At 37.2% G+C, this 18,703-nt stretch overlaps 3 protein-coding genes across 3 annotated transcripts; 1 reads left to right on the top strand and 2 right to left on the bottom strand.

Moving 5' to 3' along the window:
- Positions 1–22: 22 nt before the first annotated feature.
- MONOS_10488 (putative casein kinase) lies at positions 23–10,861 on the bottom strand (the record flags this gene model as incomplete). Its single annotated transcript, XM_067862942.1, has 6 exons — positions 23–9,754; positions 9,925–10,083; positions 10,129–10,233; positions 10,287–10,413; positions 10,490–10,577; positions 10,645–10,861. 6 exons carry the CDS (start codon positions 10,859–10,861, stop codon positions 23–25), a joined length of 10,428 nt encoding a protein of 3,475 aa, XP_067732095.1.
- Positions 10,862–11,011: 150 nt separating this feature from the next.
- MONOS_10487 (Rab1b) lies at positions 11,012–12,620 on the top strand. Its single transcript, XM_067862941.1, has 7 exons — positions 11,012–11,062; positions 11,138–11,209; positions 11,283–11,330; positions 11,417–11,464; positions 11,523–11,750; positions 11,826–11,905; positions 11,980–12,620. The coding sequence occupies exons 1-7, from the start codon at positions 11,051–11,053 to the stop codon at positions 12,098–12,100; spliced, it is 609 nt and encodes a 202-aa protein (XP_067732094.1). The 5' UTR covers positions 11,012–11,050; the 3' UTR covers positions 12,101–12,620.
- A 2,327-nt stretch (positions 12,621–14,947) lies between these two features.
- On the bottom strand, positions 14,948–18,703 carry MONOS_5799 (uncharacterized protein; the record flags this gene model as incomplete). Its single annotated transcript, XM_067875979.1, has 7 exons — positions 14,948–16,858; positions 17,016–17,142; positions 17,213–17,624; positions 17,842–18,013; positions 18,235–18,552; positions 18,625–18,638; positions 18,698–18,703. The coding sequence occupies 7 exons, from the start codon at positions 18,701–18,703 to the stop codon at positions 15,700–15,702; spliced, it is 2,208 nt and encodes a 735-aa protein (XP_067732093.1). The 3' UTR covers positions 14,948–15,699.

The raw sequence follows: 18,703 nt of genomic DNA, 5'->3' as shown, positions 1-18,703 counted from the left end.
TAAATAAAAATTCTTTATAAAACTACAAAATAGTGCATCCACATCCATTCTCACGCACAGATTCAACTTTTCGTGTGGACTTTTGTTCATTCATTCTTTTATTCCCGTTCACATATTTATCATCTGGAACATTATCATAATGAACTTCATACACTCTCGCTCCGTTTTCTTCATTCTCATGTTCACCTGCACTTGCTGTGATTGTTTCATTTCCGTTGAATTGACTTTGTGATTCATCTCTAATTTCATTGGATAAATTGTAAATAGCTGCTCCTTCCTGCTCTTGTGCTGAAATGTTGTTGGCTTGGTCACCATTTGAGGAGCGGTCAGTTGAATATTGAAGAGTTGAAGAAGAAGAAGATGATGATGATGATGAAGGTGATAATGAAGAAGAAGAAGAAGGGTTTTGTAATCTGACATCAGATTGTGATAATAAAAGATTAGAAGAAGTCAAAATCTTTGAAGACTGAGAAACAAGTGGCAGAAGATGTGAATCGACTGTCAAATTTGGTGTTGAGTCATTTCTTTCTTCGAGTTCTTCTTCAATGAAGGACAGGTTATCTAAGCAGCTTAAGTCAAGAAGTGACGACAGCTGAGGAGAAGAAGAGACAGAAGGCGAAAGAGAATGGAAAGAAAGTGGAGAAGACAATAAAGAAGAAGAGGATAAAGAAGAAGAAGAATGAGGAGGAGGAGGAGGAGGAAGTGGAGTGTGTGCGGAAGAGTTCTGAGCAATCAATGCCGAGAAAGGCTTGACAATTGGATTAGTTGCATTTGCAGAAGAAGAGCCAGAAGCTGAAGCAGAAGCAGAAGAAGATGCTGGTGTGGAAGAAGAAACAGGTGTAGATGAAGAAGGAGAAGGAGAAGAGGAAGAAAAAGAGGAAGGGTTAGAGCTAAAGTGAAAGTGGGAAGGAATCTTCAAATAGGATGGGGGAACAGGAGGAAGAGAAGGAGGCAGAGAAGATGGCTCGTCATTCACAAATTGAGAGGAAGAAGAAGTATAAGCATATGCAGAGGAAGAGGAAGAGGAAGGGGAAGGGGAAGGGGAAGAGGCAGAGGAAGAGGAAGAATCAGACAAAGAAAAAGAAGTTGAACGAGAAGAAGCATTTGATGTTGGTGTGTTGTGAAGGAGCACATCAGAAAGAGTGTGTGATGACAGATGAGAAGGCAGATTTCGATTTCCTTTGGAATGTTTGCGGGAAACAACAGGAAGCAAAAGAGGAGAATGAGAATCGGATGAAAAATATGTGAAAGAGCCAGGAAAGTTGTGTGTGGTGACTGATGGGATGGCTGGAAAGGCAGATGTTCTGAGAGAGCGAGCTATGATCTTCTTGCGGTCGGATGGTGATGAAGGAGAAAAGGAAGAGGATGAGGAAGAGGAAGAAGGTGAAAGAGAAGGTGTAGGTGAAAGAGAAGATAAGGTTGATAATGGAGATGATGAGAAAGAAGACGATGAAGATGAAGAAGAAGATGATGATGATGGAAACAAATTGTTTGTTTTATTTTCTGGAAAGGCAGTCTCAGAAGCAGATAGGTTGTGTGTTTCAGGGGAAGGAGGAGGAGAACCAGAAGGTGACTTGCAATATCTGAATTGAGTGTTAACAGAGAAAGAATAAGATCCTTTTGCATTTGATGAAGAAATGCCATTCAATTTCATCAGTTCCTCCTCTTGTGCAACTGTGATTGGCTGACCGATTGGAGAAAATTTTCTGTTTGAATTAGACAGACGAGAATGAGAAGGATGAGAAGGACGAGAAGAAAGATGAGGAGGCGGAAGCGAAAACGTATTTTGAGCATAAGGAGAAGGCGTAAACACACACAAAATTGGAACATCTTCCATCGGATTCATGAGATGTTCATCAAATGCCTTTGAAGAAGTCTTTTCAATGAAAGTTCCGTTTGGACTGGCAGAGTCTATTGATTGGAGTGCATATGTGGGAATGAGACGAATGGCTTCAGCAACAGAAGAAGAGACAGAAGAAATGGCTGAGTTTGGGAGAGGAGAAGATGAAGATGAAGAAGAAGAAGAAGAAGAAGAGAAGGAAGAAGAGGATGAGGAGGAGGAAGAAGAAAAGAAAGAGGAAGAGGAAGAAAGATGTTTGATGTTCAAAGGAGATGGACGTAGTAACTCTTTCATTCGTAAGCGTGCTTCTTCTGGTGAAGAAAGTTGACGATTGTTCTTGTTCTCTTCAAAAGTGTTCATTTCTGATGCAGATGAAGCAGAAGCAGAAGCAGAAGCAGAAGAAGGAGATGATGATGATGAAGTTGAAGATGGAGAAACAAAGCCAGAAGAAGAAGAAGAAGAAGAAGTATAGAATGAGTTACTACCATTTCTTTTCACAAGTTGTCCATTTCTGGAGATGTTAATGAACTTGTTGTTGTTGTTGTTATAAAAAGGATTATCTCCAGTGAGTGTATTGCCATCATCGTCTTCTTCCTCTTCCTCTTCTTCTTCTTCAGAGAGAGATTCAGTTAATGAGGAATCTTGGCTGGTGAGTGTGGAAGCATCAGAAGTAGAATCCAATGAAGCAGAAGGAGAAGAAGCAGAAGAGCAAGAAGCGGAAGCAGAGGAACAAGAGGATGAAGCAGAGGAGCACATGGAAGAAGACGCAGAATGAGTCATTTCTGCGCAAGAATTGGACGTTTCTGAAGCAACATCACTTTCAGATGCATCTTCAGAAGAAGAAGAGGAAGAAGAAGATGATGATGATGAAGTAGAAGAAGCAGAAGAAGAGTCCGTGAAGGAAGAAGAGAGAGAAGAGGAAGTTGTGTCACATTCATCAGAATTGAATATACCACCAATAAGAACAGCAGGCGAAGATGAAGCAGAAGAAGAAGAAGAAGAAGGTGCATTTGACGCATTTTGTGAGGTTAATGGAAGTTTATCTTCAGAAAGAGGCAAGAATTCACTTCGTTTCTGAGGACTTTGGATGAACTTCAAAGTAGATGAAGAAGATGAGGAAGAGAAAGAGAAAGAAGGTTGATCACAACAAGAGGCAGAAGAAGCAGAAGAAGAAGAAGAGCCATTGATAGAAGCAGAGTAATTCAAAGATGAAGAAGACGACGATGAAGACGATGAAGAAGATGATGATGATGAAGCCATCTGCTTTTCTGAAACACAGTTTTTATTTGGTTGTTTCTCTCTATAAGGTGCAAATGTTAACCCATCCACATTATCCTTTGAAGAAAGCAAGTTCAATTTGTTGACTGAAAGATGAGCATTTGGATTCAAAAAGGAAACATCTGCTGGATACAAAGCAGAAGAATTCTTTTTCACATTTTGTGAGTAAGAAGAAGAAGAAGAAGCTAATTGACACATCATCTTCTGTTCTTTCCTATCAACTTCACTTTTCCCTTTCATCTGCTTCTCAAATGGAGTAATGCTCAAAAACGTCAAACCAGATGCTTCTAGTTCTGATCCAAAATCTCCACTAAACTTGTTCTTCTGCTTCTTCGTGGTGGCAAATGCTGTCGATGGAAACTGCGAAGAAAACACAGAAGAATTGTGAGTGATGAACGTTGTGGGTGAAACGGGAGCATTTTGCTGTGCTACTGCTGATGCTGCTGTTGAGAATGACTGGAACATCATTGGCGATGTGTGAGGAGAAGGTAGCTGTCCAACTGAGCTTGAAGAAGAGAGCAGAGAAGAGCGGTTGATGGCAGAGGCGTTGATTGTGGAGGAGGTGTTGAGTGTGTTGAAGAGTGTTGTTTGGTTCAAAGTTGATTGAGGATTCTCTTTTTCTGTCGTGTTGTTGAGAGAAGAGGCACACAGAGTGAATGAGGGAGACATCGGAGTGGTAGTGAGGGTGCCAATGGTGGTGACTGATGGGGCAGATGTAGGGTTGACTGAGATGGAAGTGGTGGAGGAGGAAGAGGAGGAGGAAGAAGAAGAAGATGAGGAAGAAGAAGAGGAGGAGGAGGAGGAGGATGACGATGATGAAGTTGGAAAAGCCGATGAATAAGCCAAAGATGAAGCAGAAGAAGATGATGAATCTTTCCTTCCCAAAAATATTTCCTGCTCTGCAAAGGGAAAATGACTCGATTCTGAATTCTTGTTTGTCAGAGAAGGCGAACCAGCCAAATTTCCTTTGCCCTTTTTCGTGTTGTGGTTGTGAAAGCGATGCTGCCTGTGGTGATGATGATGATGGCGATGATGGCGTGGATGCAGCTTTGTGGATAGCAAATGATGATTAAGTTGATTTCCATTGGCATTTGTTCCTTTGTCCATTGTATGCATTTTCAATGAACTGAGCATTTTCCCAGGAATAGCATTCCTCATCCCTTCTTCAGCAAGAGTTGAGCACGCTTGCTGTTCTGTGTTGATTGATCTCAGAAACTTCATCTGCACCGCACATTCATCATCTCCTGCAACAGACTCATCCACCACCCCCAAAGACGATGAAAGGTAATCCTCGTTCACTCTACCCACTTTCAAATGCTCTCCTGCCATTTCTCCTGTTTCCATGCTATCCTTTGAGAGATGTGCAGCCTGTGAATGGGGAGCAAAAGGAGACACACTGAACGGAGCAGCTGGAGAAATAGAAAGAACTGCTGCTGTCACTGGAATCGAGTCATCCTCAATCGACGTCAGATGCAGCTGCGACATTGACATTGCAGACCCATCCAGCTTCATCATTTTGCCTCTTCTGTTCCCTTCTTTCGTCCTTCCACGCTGTTTCCGCTTCTTCTTTTGTGTTCTGTCTTTGCCTCGTTTGTTTGATTTGTACTTGTTTTTCAGGTTGTGCAGCTCTTCTGTCAGCCACGCAATCCTTTTGAGATCATCTTCTTTGTCTGGTTCAATCATCTGCCCTTTCTCTGCTCTTTTTGTTTTCTTTGAACTTCTTTTGGCAGCGCCACTGTTATCTGAACATCTTTTCTCCTCTTCTCCTTCTTCTTCTTTTGTGTTGTTTGCTTCATTGTTAAAGTTACCATCGCATCTTCTCTCCTCTTTGAAATTGAAGTAAGACGGATCAATGATTGAAGCCCCTTCTTCTCCAAATTGAGATTGATGGCTTTTTATCAATGAAGGATTCCCATTACTAAGCATGGCACCGCATTCGCTCTCCTTCCATTGTTCTGCCTCTTCTTCTTCTTCTCGTTCTCTTTCTTGTTTTCTCTCTCTTTCTCTTTCAGCTTCGACTACAATTTGCATCAATTCAATTCCTTTCTCTTCTTCTTCCTCCTCGTCATCATCATCACTCATAACTGTTGAAGAAGCATTCTTTCTTTCGACGCTTTTTGACGTGTTACTATTCGAAGTCAGGTTGTTGAGTGAGGTTGACACATCAAGTGCATTTAACTCTGCTGTAATGTTCAAAAACTTCTGATTGGTTTGACTTTTTTCACCTGTCATTTCTAAGCTTTGCATTGAGTTGTTCATATTGTTGTTATTGTTTCTGTTGCTTCTTTGCTCTAATGATTGTTTTGAAGCATTCGTCTCTTGCGTGTTGTTGAGATCCCATTTGAAGGGCATCTGATTGACATCAACAGTTGATGAGAGGGGAAGTGGAACAGAAGATGGCAAAGAATAAGATAAAGAGGAAGAATTCGAAAAAGAATTAGAACCAGAAGTTGAACAAGTAGGCATTGTATTATTGAATTTTGGTGGAGGCGGAGGAGGAGGAAGCGAATGAGGCGAAAGAATGTTTGCAGCTGTTGGTGTGCGGCTGCTGTCATTCTCTTCTAGCGTGTCTATCATGTCCGACAGAATCGCACTCTCTCTATGCTGCCTCTCTGCCATCTGCCTCTCGTTCTCTTCTCTTTCAACTTCACTTTCTGTTTTGAATGTTTCTGCCTCTTCGTTCAGTGCAATTCGGTTGATCTGCTGCAAATTCCATCCGCTTTCAAATGGTGTTATTTTGTTGTTCGATAAAAACACTCCATTTTCTGATGTTTTTTGATTTCCTTTTTTTTCATCAGAAATAAAAGCAAAATGATGATTGTTTTGTTTGTCCGTTTGATCATGTGCTTTTGTTGAATCACTGATCTGATTGAAAGAAGATGAAATTGCAGAGGGAAAAAGAAACCCCATATTTAATGGAGGAGGTGGAGGAAGAGGAAATTTCTGTTGCAATTCAGCCATTTTCAAAAGTCCAACAGAGTTCAAAGAAGAATTAGCAAGATGCTTTTCTGAATACAAACCATCATTCACTTGAATGTGAAGATATGGAAATGAAGCTGAAGCAGCAGCCTTTGGTGGAGATAACAGAGCATTCCCTGTCAATTGATTGTTCAAATGAACCATATTTTCTGTGTCAATGTTCAATTTTTTAAATGAATGAGAAATTAATCCAGGAGTTGTTGTTTTGTGTTTAGAGCTTATCGCAACTTCCCCATTGTCCTTTTTCACTTTCTCTTCCTCTCCTCTTCCACCAGGCAAATCTTTCCCACATTCAACATTCACATTATCTTCTACCTCTTCCTCCTCCATCTTCTCTTCTCCTATCTCCCTTTCTTCTCCTTCCTCTCCTTCCTCTCCTTCCTCTCCTTCCTCCTCATAAATAGCACTTTCCTTACTCTCTCTCCCATCTAAGTCAAAAGGATTCTCTGGATGCAGAAGCACACAAAATGAGTCACATCTCTTCTCCCATTGTGAATGCACTGAATGTGTTGGTGATTGATGTACTTTCTCAACATTTGTAGCATTTTTAACATTGGCAGTCAAACTGGACGTGGGTGCGGGTGATGCTGCAGATGCTGTTAATGGTGATTGGGAGATTGTGGAGTGAGAAGGGGAAGGGAGAGGAGAAGGAGAAGGGGGAAGAGATGGGGAAAGGGAAGAGGAAGGAGAAGGAGAAAACGAGGGAGAATGGGCAGACAAAGAAAAAGGATAAAGAGCTTGGGAAGGAGCAGGGGAAGGAGATGGTAAAGGGGAAGATGCATTCATCATTCCTTCCTTTGAAATATTTCCTTTCCCTTCCTCCGTTCCAACAGGAATAGCAAGACCAGCTGTTTTGTTTGAAACTGGAATGGTATTAATCAAATGTTGTGTGTGATGCTGTTGATTAGCAGAAGAATGAGGCAAAGCACAAGCATTTGTTGTAAATGCTCCATTATGAAATGACTGATTCTTGGCTCTTCTGTTTGGAGTGCCAATCACCGTCTTCTTTGGGATCGAGCGAAGAAGTGAATCTCCAGTCAGAATAGAAGGCATCTGCCGCAATGACTCTTCTCTTTCTTCTCCTGTATTGTCATATTCTCCATCTCCTTTTCCTTTTCTGGTTGTGTTTCTGTTTCCTCTCTGGTAATTTCTGTCTCTTTGTTCTTTGATCTTTTTGTCATTGTCACAATCTTCTTCTCTTTGACTGTTCTCAGTCAGTGACAGAATAGCTTGCACATCTTCAACTGAATCAATTGTATCTTCTGATGTGGAATGCGTCCAATCATTCTTTGTATTGCTTCCTTCTGCTTCTGCTTCTGCTTCTGCTTCATCTTTGTCTTCTGCTTCTTCAACTTCTCTTTCCTTTTCTCCTTCATTTTCTCCTTCTTTCGTTTGCTTTTGGTGAATTGAGTTTTCAACCAACTGCTTTGGAATATTTCCTCGTGTTACAGAAAGAGGAGAAATCGAATGTTGCTGAGAGCCAATTGAACCTGGCGAATTCACAGAAGATGTTCCTTTCAAAGAAGAAGAAGCAGAACCAGAAGAAGAAGCAGATGTCAGTTGAATAACCAATGCAGAAGAATGAGCAGAAGAGGAAGAAGCAGAAGCTGATGAGGATGAGGATGATGATTGAGCAGCAGCAGTCGAATACGAAGCATTCGAAGGCGATCCACTTGCGCTGCCACTTGTGTGTGTAGAAGCAGATGCTGTGGCATTCTCAAAAAGCTTGTGACTCTGTTTATTCTGTTCTTTCTCTGATTTCTCTTTCTTCTCTTGGTTTTCTAAATTTTCCATCTTCTCTTGTTTTATGTTCTGAGAATATTCCATTTCTTCTGCTTCTTTTTTATTTGAATGGTTTGTTTCTGGTTGTTTTGCGATTCTTCCATTGATTTCTGAATAAAGATGTACCAAAGTGTTGTGTGAGGGCGTAGCAGCTGAGGGAGAAAGAGGAAGCAATTGTTTTGTTTGAGAAGGTGTGGATACTGTCGAGAAAGAAGCTGAAGCATATGCTAATGCTGAGACTGATGCAGAAGAAGAGGCAGACTGCGAAAGAGATGAATGAGATGCACTTGCACTTCCGCTTCCGATTGCATGTGTGTGTGTTTGAGTTTGTGTCTGTGCAGAATCTTTACTCTTTATTAAGTGGCTATGAAGATGAGGATGAGGACGAGGATGAGCACCTGAATGAATATGAATATTCTGATGAGGATGAGAATGAATGTGACTGTGTGAATGAGAGTGAGAATGTGTTTGGTGTCTGAAGGAAGTCGTTGGCTGTTGAGGTGTGGCTGGGCTGTTGTGTCCATCTGTTGTTGAAGATGTGTCTGTTTCTTGTGTACAGCGAGTGATTGAATGGGGAGAGAGATGGGAATGGAAAGGAGAAGAGGAAGAGGAGGAGGAAGAAGAGGAGGAGGAAGAAGAGGAGGAGGAGGAGGAGGAAGAGGAGGAAGAGGAGGATGATGAAGTTCTATTTGACAATGAAGCAATAGATGTTGAAGAAGATGAAGATGAGGAAGATGAAGATGATGACGAGGAAGAAGAAGAAGAAGTTTGATAACCTTGTCCGTTTGTTCCGTTCTGCCTTGTTTTTTCACTCAAATGTTGCATTTTCTCTCCCCCTTCTGCTGTCATTCCCGACTGCTGCATTTTCCCAGCAGAAGAAACACCTTCGCTCTGACTCGTCTTGCACACATGTGTTGAATGGTTGGCTTTTCTTTCTTGTTCGCTTTCTTTCGTCATCATCGTCGTTGTCATCGTAGTTGTCATCATTGAGCTCATCTTCTTCTTCTTCCTCTGCTTCCTCTGCTTCTTCTGCTCCTTTTCGTCGGCTGCTGTCTTCACGGTTGTTCTGTCTCGTTCTCTTTCTTTGTCTTTTGTCGTTCTTTTTTCTCTATTCCTTCTGTCATCTCTCTCCCTTCCTCTTTCTTTTTCTCTATCCTTTTCCCTCTCCCTCTCTTTCTCTTTCTCTCTTTCTCTCTCTTTCTCTTTCTCCTTTGTCCTCATCACCAGCTCCACCCACTCATACGGTGTATGCTCACTTGCCCCCAGTGAAGAAAGCACAGAACGCAGCTGGTTCTGCAGAAAGACATAATCAGGCACACTCCAGCCACTCAATGAAACATCATCCACTTCAAAGGGAGTGGAAGAGATGGGAACGTGAGAGCGAAGGTGGGGGTGAGGACGAGGGTGAGGTTGGGATGGTGAGTGTTTAGGAGAGGTTGAATAGGAAGAGGAGGAAGAGGATGAGGATGAAGATGATGATGCAGATGTGGAAGAGGAGGAAGAGGAAGTAGATGAAGATGAGGAAGAAGAAGATGATGATGATGATTTACCCAAAGAACTGAATGCCTTTTTTGCTGCAGAGCATTCTTTTGTGCCATCATTAGATTGAGTCTTCTCTCTTTTTATTTTATTTCTGGAATAGTCTTTTTCTTCTTCTTCTCTTTCTTCTTCTTCTCTTTCTTCTTCTTCTCTTTCTTCTTCTCTTTCTTCCTCTTCCTCTTCTCTCTCCTTTCGCTCATAGTATTCGATTCTTCTGTTGTCCAAGTTGTGTAAGTGCATCAGATGATCGTAAAATGCATTCATTTCGGGCGGAACAACACCCACTGGCAAAAGCTGCTCTTTGGTTATTTGCTCTTTCAGTTTCTGGACTTCTTTCTGAATTGATGGAAAAATGAGAATAATAACAAGGAAAGAGAAAAAGAACAAAAATAAGTTATAAAATATGTGAATTTTGTGGAAAAAATATATAATTTAATAAAAATTCAATCAAAAAACGACAATGCAAATTGCAATCTTTTAATTTTGAATGAAAAAACAAATCAAACCCGATCTTTTAAGTGGCTCCAAGGAAGTTTTCCCACGATCATTTCGACGAGCACATAAAACAAGGACCATAAATCGTCAACTCTGCCTAAATCTCGGTTGAAATGCGCATTTAATGGGGCGTATCGAATTGTTCCGCGAAATCCAACTCGAGGGCGTGGCTAAAGAAAATATCAAAAATTAAAAAAGTTGGTAAAATACAAAACTTTAAATGGAGTTCCATCTTTCATTGTTAGCTTTTTTGTTAATCCAAAATCCACAAGATAAATTCTGTCTAATGTGGATCTTGTTCGACCTATGAGAAAATTACTCTGGGCAATTTGGAAATTGAATATATTTATTTTTTGAGTTATGAAAAGCACACTGGTTTGATATCACGATGCAAAAAACCCTTGTTATGGAATGACTCCAAAGCCTCGATTGCTTGTATTCCAAATTTCATAATAGTTTGAAGCTTGAAATGCTTTGATGGAAGGGTTGATTGAATTTCCCTTTTGTAAAAAAAAGTTCAAACAAAGATACAAATTACCGCATATAAATGAAATTTCTTTTCAAAATAAAGCAAACGCAATATTTGGTCCAAGGGCTTCCATAACCAGAAATGAAGATTGCTGTTGCTGCCCAAATGATATTAATCTGGCAAAATGTTTACATCCTAAAAATATAAATATAAAATAATCCATTTTTTATTTTCGAATAAAATAAATAATAACAAGTCAGACCGTCCATTTGCCAGAGTGCATATGATTCCAGCTGGAGTAATTTCTTTGGAACTTTTGGCTTTTCTATTTTCACTGCAACTTCTTTTCCTTTGTGAACCCCTAAAGTAGTTGCAAGATAAATCTCTCCGAATGACCCTGAACCTATCTTCTTGGCAAGTTTCCAACGCCCTTTTATAACTGTACCAAGCGTCAAAGGCCCAGAACTGTCATTGCTCATTTTTAAGAAGTCTAATATGGGATAACAAGAAAAAATTTAATATTTAAGTTTTATTAAATTCATCATCAAACATGATCAAAAATTCATCTGTTTGTCAGAAATAAAAAATACAAAATTTTCTGATCATGACCATTTTTGTGTGTAAAGTCTATACGAAACATTTTAAATTTGTGTTATTAAAAAGTACTGATGCAGGATTATGTTTGCTTTATTAAGGAATTACTTTTCCTTTTCTTTTCACACAATTTGGTGGTTAAAATCTTTCAACATTAAAAGGATTATATTTTTAAGCTTCTTCTCATTGGAGATAGCGGAGTTGGGAAGTCGTGTCTCTTGTTAAGATTTGCTGTATGCTATGCAACATAGTACTTGTAATTACTATTTTATTACCGTTATTTTTCGAAACTTTGCAAATATTTAGGAGAACACATTCAATTCAACATATGTCACTTCAATTGGTGTTGACTTTGTATGCAACATTTTTATTTTTGTAATATACATGTGGATTTGTTTTCATTATTTTCTGAATATTGTATTCATATTCACGGCAATCAGAAAATAAGGACAATTAAAGTCGGTGATAAAATTGTCAAGCTTCATTTGGTAAAATCATTTTTTCAAAAGAGATGTAATTTTTATCATTTATTTTGAATTAATTTAGTGGGACACTGCTGGACAAGAGCGTTTTCGAACTATTATATCTCAATACTATCAAGGAGCTAATGGGATAATAATTGTTTATGATGTGACAAATCGAGACAGCTTTAATTCAATTCAAATGTGGCTGAGGGAAATTGAAAATTCCAGATGTGAAAGGGTTTCACGTCTTCTTGTTGGAAACAAAACAGATTTAGCATCAAGAAGGGTTATCCCTTACAATCTTGGCAAAGTTTGCATTTTGAACAAAGAAATATTCAAAACATAATTTTTTCTGAATTTGTAATTTGTTTCTTTGTAAATACAGCAATTAGCGGATTCTATTCAAATACCATTTTTAGAGACTTCAGCAAAAATATCATACAATGTGGAAGAAGCTTTTCAAACGTACGAAAATATTTTTTTTTCAAGAAATCATCATAAATATGAAATATTTATTTTTTTAATTTTGTATATTAAAGTATGGTACGTGAGGTATTAAAGACTTATTTAACGCCAACTGAAGATCAGGATGTAGTTAAACCCGCACTGCCAAAAGAAGATGTGGAAGAGGAAAAGCAATCAGGTGGATGCTCTTGTTAGATATTGTCTGAGATAGAGGAATTTTTTTTTCACAATTGTTTAAATTGGAGTTATCCATTATTTCAATTTGCAAGTTATTATTGCTTGCTTCACAAAGTCTTTATTGAGCAACTATTTTGTGAAGAGTTTGCTTAGATAGTGTCTTTCGTTTGTTTTAGGCTTGTGTGCTGTCTTTTGTTTGCTTGACTTAATCTCAATTTTTTTTTTTTAATAAAAGCAAGAGAGTTGAGTAATTTTAATAGAATTCACGTTATGGGGCGCTAATAATAAACTGTTTAATTTTTGCTTTAATCTTCTTTTCTTTTTTACAGAATATTCTTTGTATATTTACAGTAAACAATACTTTTCTGCTTTCCTTTAATGCGTATTTCGTTCGTTTTTGCTGTGCCCTCTCTTAATATTTGCTACAACGTATATTCTTAGTTTTTCTCGTTCTTTCACATTTTTTCTCATTATTTAGTAAAGTTTGTTGTTTATTGGATTCCAATCAAAAACTGTAAACATGCTTTTTCAAATATAAATGAAAACATATACAAAATGAATTTTTTGGTGAAATCGCAAACATTTAATGATGCTGATAATTCATAAAGCAAAAAGATATTTTTATTTGATTTTATTCACAGTTGATAAGAAATCGATCGATAAAAAAATCAAATCTATTCGAAGCTGTAAAATCGAAGATTTTCATTATTTTCATTATTCTTTCTTTGCTCAATCCTTCATCATTTTTAAAGATGAACGTCAGTTCTCTGTTATGTCTTTCGATAATTCATTTGAAGAAATGTGATTTATTTTGCGAAACGAAGAGTGTTCTTTAGACGAAAAAGGAAATGAATTTTTAAATCATTTGGGACAAAATATTTGACTTCAAGCATTTTCATTGAAAAATTACACATATACAGTTTGTGCAAAAAATACCGGACAAGATCGATATCTCAATAACAGCAAGAAGAAAAATTCTGTTAAATTTCCTCAAAATATATCTCATTAATACAAACTCACTTGACATACAAGACTTTCAGGACAGCTTCGCTTGAGCTCAGAAAAAATATATATCGAAATCTCGGAGAAATAGGAGTTTGAGTTTTTCCGAGATTTTTATTATATTTTTCTCTGAGCACAAATGAAGCTATTTTAAAAGTCTCGTTTATCAAATGAGTTTGCATTGATGAAATATATTTTGAGGAAATTTAACAGAATTTTTCTTCTAGCTGTTATTGAGATATCGATCTTGTCCGGTATTTTTTGCACAAACTGTATGCGATGAACTTTTTGTGATCAAAAAATTAAAAAAAATGGGTTTATATTCTGAAATCAATGTGAGGTCACAAAACACAATGTTATTTCATCAATGATGTTTGTTCACAGTTATGAAAATCTGATTTATTTTGAAATCTGATGAAGTTTAATAATGTTTTAGGTGAAACAATTTTTTCATACTTTGTGCAAAAATAGCTTGAAAGTCCGTATTTTCCTCCGTTTGTTTTCTTTCAAATTATATTTAAAAAAATATTTATAATGTTGGCGATTCTTTTTGATTTCATAATTTTTCAATCAAACTTTTCGAAATTAACAATTTGTCACAAATACTTAAAAATCAATCTGATGGATGAACAAAAATTATAAATTCACATCTTTATTATTTTGTGACAACATGTGCTTGAAAGATAATTAATAACAGCATGAAACGCTTTAATGAAAATTCTTTTGAAAATGACTGTGAATCAGAAAATCATCCATATCCCGAAAAAATATATGACTTCAAAAATAATCACCCATGTCATATATGAGATGACCCAAAAGATTAATTGAACTATCATTTCCCCCGCAAACAGCCAAAATATCACGATGTGTGTGTGTTGTTCTTCTTGAAAAGTCGCAATAGTTTGATAATCGAAATTTATAAAACATTGTTATCCTCAATTTTCAATAAAAAACAAATAAATATAATCTCTCCACTATAAAGATCATTTCCCGTTTTTTTCAACAATATGTTTCCCCAAATTCCATTTAACTGTTAAAAGTATTGTCGAAATTTTCGATTGAAAAATGTTGTTATAAAATTTTGAAAACCAAACAATTGGGACTTTTCTGAGTGAATAAACAATTTAAATTATTCAACAGTTTATGTTTGACAAAGGAATAACGTTTCAAGCTTCACTTTGAAATAATTAGGACGTAAGAAATGGGTGATTAATTTGGAAATTATATTTTTTGATCCAAAATTTTGGTTCAAATAAATTATTTTTTTGCTAGAAAATGAACACTGAAAAGTGATAATGCAATTTGCAGTTAATTTTGGTATGTGTTCGTATCACTCATGTGATATTATTAGTAGTTGTGCTTTTTTCATTTAAATGATAATATTCTGCTTAATTGTTGAAAACCATATCAAAAACAACACCAAAAAAACATTAAACAATGACAAAAAAATCACCAAAGATTTTGCATTCTTTGATGAAACATTTGCGAAATAAACCATTCGTATAAAATATGAATTTAATAAAAAGAAGTTTAATAAAAAACTCTATTGCGAAAAAAGAAATTCGAAAGCTTTATCCACTCAGAAAACTGTATTTGTGGTGTTCCTTAAAAAAACAAAAATCTTAATGATAAATGTTGTCATTATTTGTGGGGAAATGGAGCTGGTGGCTTGGAATTATGAAAAAATAGCAATACAAAAAAATTGCTTTTCTCACTGAAGGCAAATAGTTTAGAATTCTTTAAATTCGTGCATAAAGTTCTTGTTAAAGTTTTACTAATGGCAACATTCATAGCAAAACGTTGATTTTTGTAAAATTTCATGTGATTACGGAATAAATTTAATCAGAAAAATATATGGTATAATTTTGAATAAACAATATATTATTATTTTCGAATATTTTTTGAAGTCTGTCAAGGATTAAAAAAGATAACAATGTACAATCCTTGAAATAATAACTCATAAGATTCAAAAAGAAAAAAAATTTTTTGAATATTCTCCATCTAAAATACAATTATTCAATGAAATAAAAGTTTGGAAAAAACAATGAACATGAACTTCAATATTTATACAACAAATATATTTCAATGTTAGAAATTAAATGCCTCAAATAACACTCTATTTCATAAAGCTGATTTTAAAACTCAATTATTTCATAAAGAAATACTTATTTTTTCTGTTTCGCTCCAATAAATAATATGAAAAATTGGTGAAACAATCCAAACAAAGAAAATGAAGATGTTAGCGGAAGCACTCTAAAAGAATCATAAAATGCAAGGATAAATGCAATTTAAATAATTGCTCAGAAAATCCTTAACATACAATGCTTCAGAGAACTGCATCCTGGAAGAGTCAGACCATCAGCACTTTATTGATTCGCTAAATGATTTGTATTGCTATACCAATCAAAAGGCATCAGATCAAATTCCAATGCTGGTAACATGTTCATTTGATCTCTTTTGGTATGATATTGCGCCTCCATATCGAAGACTTCACTTTTCCACTGCAAAATACCTGGGCACAACCAAAATAACTCCAAATTTCTTCTTATTTGAGTGGCTTCAACAAAATCGCGAATCCCACTTTCTTCGATTGCATCATCAATCAGACGAAGAAGTCACAATCCAATATCTTCTCCCTTTGCCAGATCTTCTGCATCCTCTTTGAAATCCACCTCATGCGGTTGATAATTTTGACATGCTGTTTCAGAGTTGCCAATCTTTGGCACGTACTCCTTGCAGCACATGAATATCTCAAGCGATGAAACTGCATTTATTTCTGTTAGTTTTGGAAGATTAAACGTACTTTTACCTTTTGCATTGAAATACTTTCTTTGAGCAACAACGCTTTTATTGAACGGATCTGCTTCTTCAATCCTCGTCTCTCTCGAAACATTCGTGTTGGCAATGCACAGCTCTCTTATCACTTGGACACATAGACAAATAACTTCCAAGTTTGAATCCTTCCCATTCATCGTCCACTCAAAGAGTGTGCTCACAAACCCCATGGAAAACACATATGGCAGCTCTTTTTCAACATTTAGCAGCATTTGCGTCACAAACGAATCAATCGAATTCCGAACAGACTTCAACGACTGTTGCTCGTAAGCCTCGCACGCCAGCCGCTTGACTGAAACAGGAGCAACCAAGCAAAATGGACAGCCCATCATCCAAGCAAGTTTTTCAAAGAACGAACGAATGACAACATTATCACAGCAATCTTCGGTGGCTCTAATAGCAGCAATGCAGTTCAGTGAATGGTTGAAGTGGAATGCGGCTGAAGAGTAATGATATTCTGATGCAGTTGCAGTTGCCGTATTAGGAAACTCATTATCATTTGCATGCAACCAACTCCTGAATGCTTTCCCCATATAATATGAGTTGTTCAGAAATTCAAGTTTATGCAACTCTTTGTGAAGCTCGCTGTCACATTCAAATTCGGCTGCAGAATCGAATTCTGTGAATTGGCGCTGCTTGATGTGGTTGAACTGGACAAGATTATAATTACTCATATTGAACAGATTCCGGAAATATTCATTCTTCAGATTTGTGTGGAAAATCATTGTCTTTGCGTTACCTTCTTCTCTAATGCTCCTTTCTCTCACTTGACATTCTTTCTCCTCAATTTGCTTCATTTCTTCTTCGACACAGGCCAAATCCTCCATAATTTGCTTTTCAAAAGTAGAAAAATACAGCCGCTTCATTTGGCTCGGGTATGTTTCACATATACTCTCAAGGCAATGACTCGATAAGCAGAAAAACAAATTGTCAGGAAACCTGTCAACAAAAGCAGAAGTCAAAAAAAAAAAGAAAGAAAGAAAAAAGAAAAAAGAAAAGAAAAGAAAAAAGTTTTAACAAATAAGCCATTTGTTTAATAAAACAAAAATTTTAATTTATAAAATTGAATTTATAACGAAAATAATTCTGAGCACACTTGTTCAAGAGCAAATCCACCAATGTTTTAAGTTGCCTATCTGACATGGGTTCTGTTTTGTCAACTATCTTAAAATCCCATAATGAGTTTGCATGAATGTTGAAAGGTTCTTTCTCACTTTCGAGCACTAAAATTATAAAATAATTTTAATTCAATGTTTGAAAAGATTATCATATAGAACACAAAGAAGAACATACAACGGTGCCGAAACAGCGCATCTATTTTATAGACACAATGGCTGATCTGAAGAACATCAAACAGATCTTTCATCATGTCTCCCTCGCTGTCTTCCCATTCGCAATCGCTGCTTTCATGCTCTCTTCCATCTTCTCCTGATGAGCCTCGATCCAGCTTTTCTTCCTTCCTCTTTAAATACTCTGCCTCTGCCCCTTCTGGTAGTCTGATCCCTTCGCCCAGCACATGAATCAGCTTCCTAATCGGAGAAAGCATGCCATAATACAACGTTCCATTCAAAAGAGCCAGCACTGCTTTTATTCGAATCGAAGTCGGAACAAATGGCTTTTCAGCTGCCATATTTGAAGCTTCTGATGGCTCTGAAGGCCCACAAGGTTCAGATGCAGATTCTTGCTTTCTTTTGCTTTCTTCTAACTGTTCATAAGTGTTTTCTTCATTTTTTGAAAGTGTGCAACCTTTTCCCTTACGCGTTGTTTTGGTATTCGCTTTTTCGTTTCTTTCATCATTCTGTGCTTTTTCACTCTGAAATGCTGGTTCCTCTCCGTACAGTGCTTTCATTTCATCCAACTCACAAAAAATGTCTACAATCTCTTTCCTTGAAGCAGCTTTTATATTTATCTTTTTTTCGCACAATTCCTCGCTTCCTGTTTCCAACAGTTATTTCTGCCAGCACCGTGTCAATGTTCGGCTTGCAGTAGTCTTGTTCCCAGTTGATGCACTTCAGTTGTGGAATCTTCTGGCCAATGCTGCGCACAAGCCACAAAGAAGCAATGACATCTTCCAGCGCTTCTTTGCTTTGAATTCTCACGAGAATGTTTTGATCACATCCAAAACATTCTGCCTCGTCAGCGCAGCCATCCCATCAACATCTGCCATCTTTACAACGTTCAGAATCAATCTGGACAGCACTCGAAACACCTCTTCGTTCTCTGTGATGCTAATGCGCTCGACAACACCTGGGATTGTCTCTCCTTTATGGATGACACTTTACAGGAGCGGAGAATCCAGAAAATCTGAATCAAACAGTTTCGTTGCCTCTGGCTTTTCTTGCTCTTGGCGAACTAGTTTTCCACTTTTTTCATTCGTTGGCATTGGCATTTCATCAACTCTGAGCTTTCTGTGCCTAAGAGAATAAGATCTCGGGTCAATTATCAGAATCATTGCAGATCCAAATGATGCAACCGCTTCTTCTCCACCAACCGCCATAATTCGCTTGCTTCCTGTTATTACACCTCCCAATATGCTTGGAGGTACGTTTTCCATTGTTCCAACGCAAACCAGCAAGAGCTCATAAACTTGCTTCGAAACAACAGATAGTTCGTTGCCTTTGCATTTTTTATCCCTAAAAGTGCATTCAACAATTTATAATAACAAAAATGCAATGTAAATACTGCAATTTTCTCAAATGTTCCACGAGCGCTCACGTTGCTGATAATAAGTGAAATAATTATTTACAGATATATTTTTCTCAAAAAGCACTCACACACTTTCAT

The sequence above is a fragment of the Monocercomonoides exilis genome (assembly GCF_001643675.1).
Source record: "Monocercomonoides exilis strain PA203 chromosome Unknown scaffold10-1930038, whole genome shotgun sequence".
NCBI classification, from domain to species: Eukaryota; Preaxostyla; order Oxymonadida; family Polymastigidae; genus Monocercomonoides; species Monocercomonoides exilis.
This window is presented reverse-complemented; position numbering and strand designations above follow the sequence as displayed.

What these genes read in the sequence shown, in the direction of transcription:
- MONOS_10487 (XM_067862941.1), top strand. An exon ending in AAATTGTCAAGCTTCATTTG is followed by an intron (nt 11,465 to 11,522) that starts GTAAAATCATTT and finishes GAATTAATTTAG; the next exon opens with TGGGACACTGCTGGACAAGA. An exon ending in GTGGAAGAAGCTTTTCAAAC is followed by an intron (nt 11,906 to 11,979) that starts GTACGAAAATAT and finishes TGTATATTAAAG; the next exon opens with TATGGTACGTGAGGTATTAA.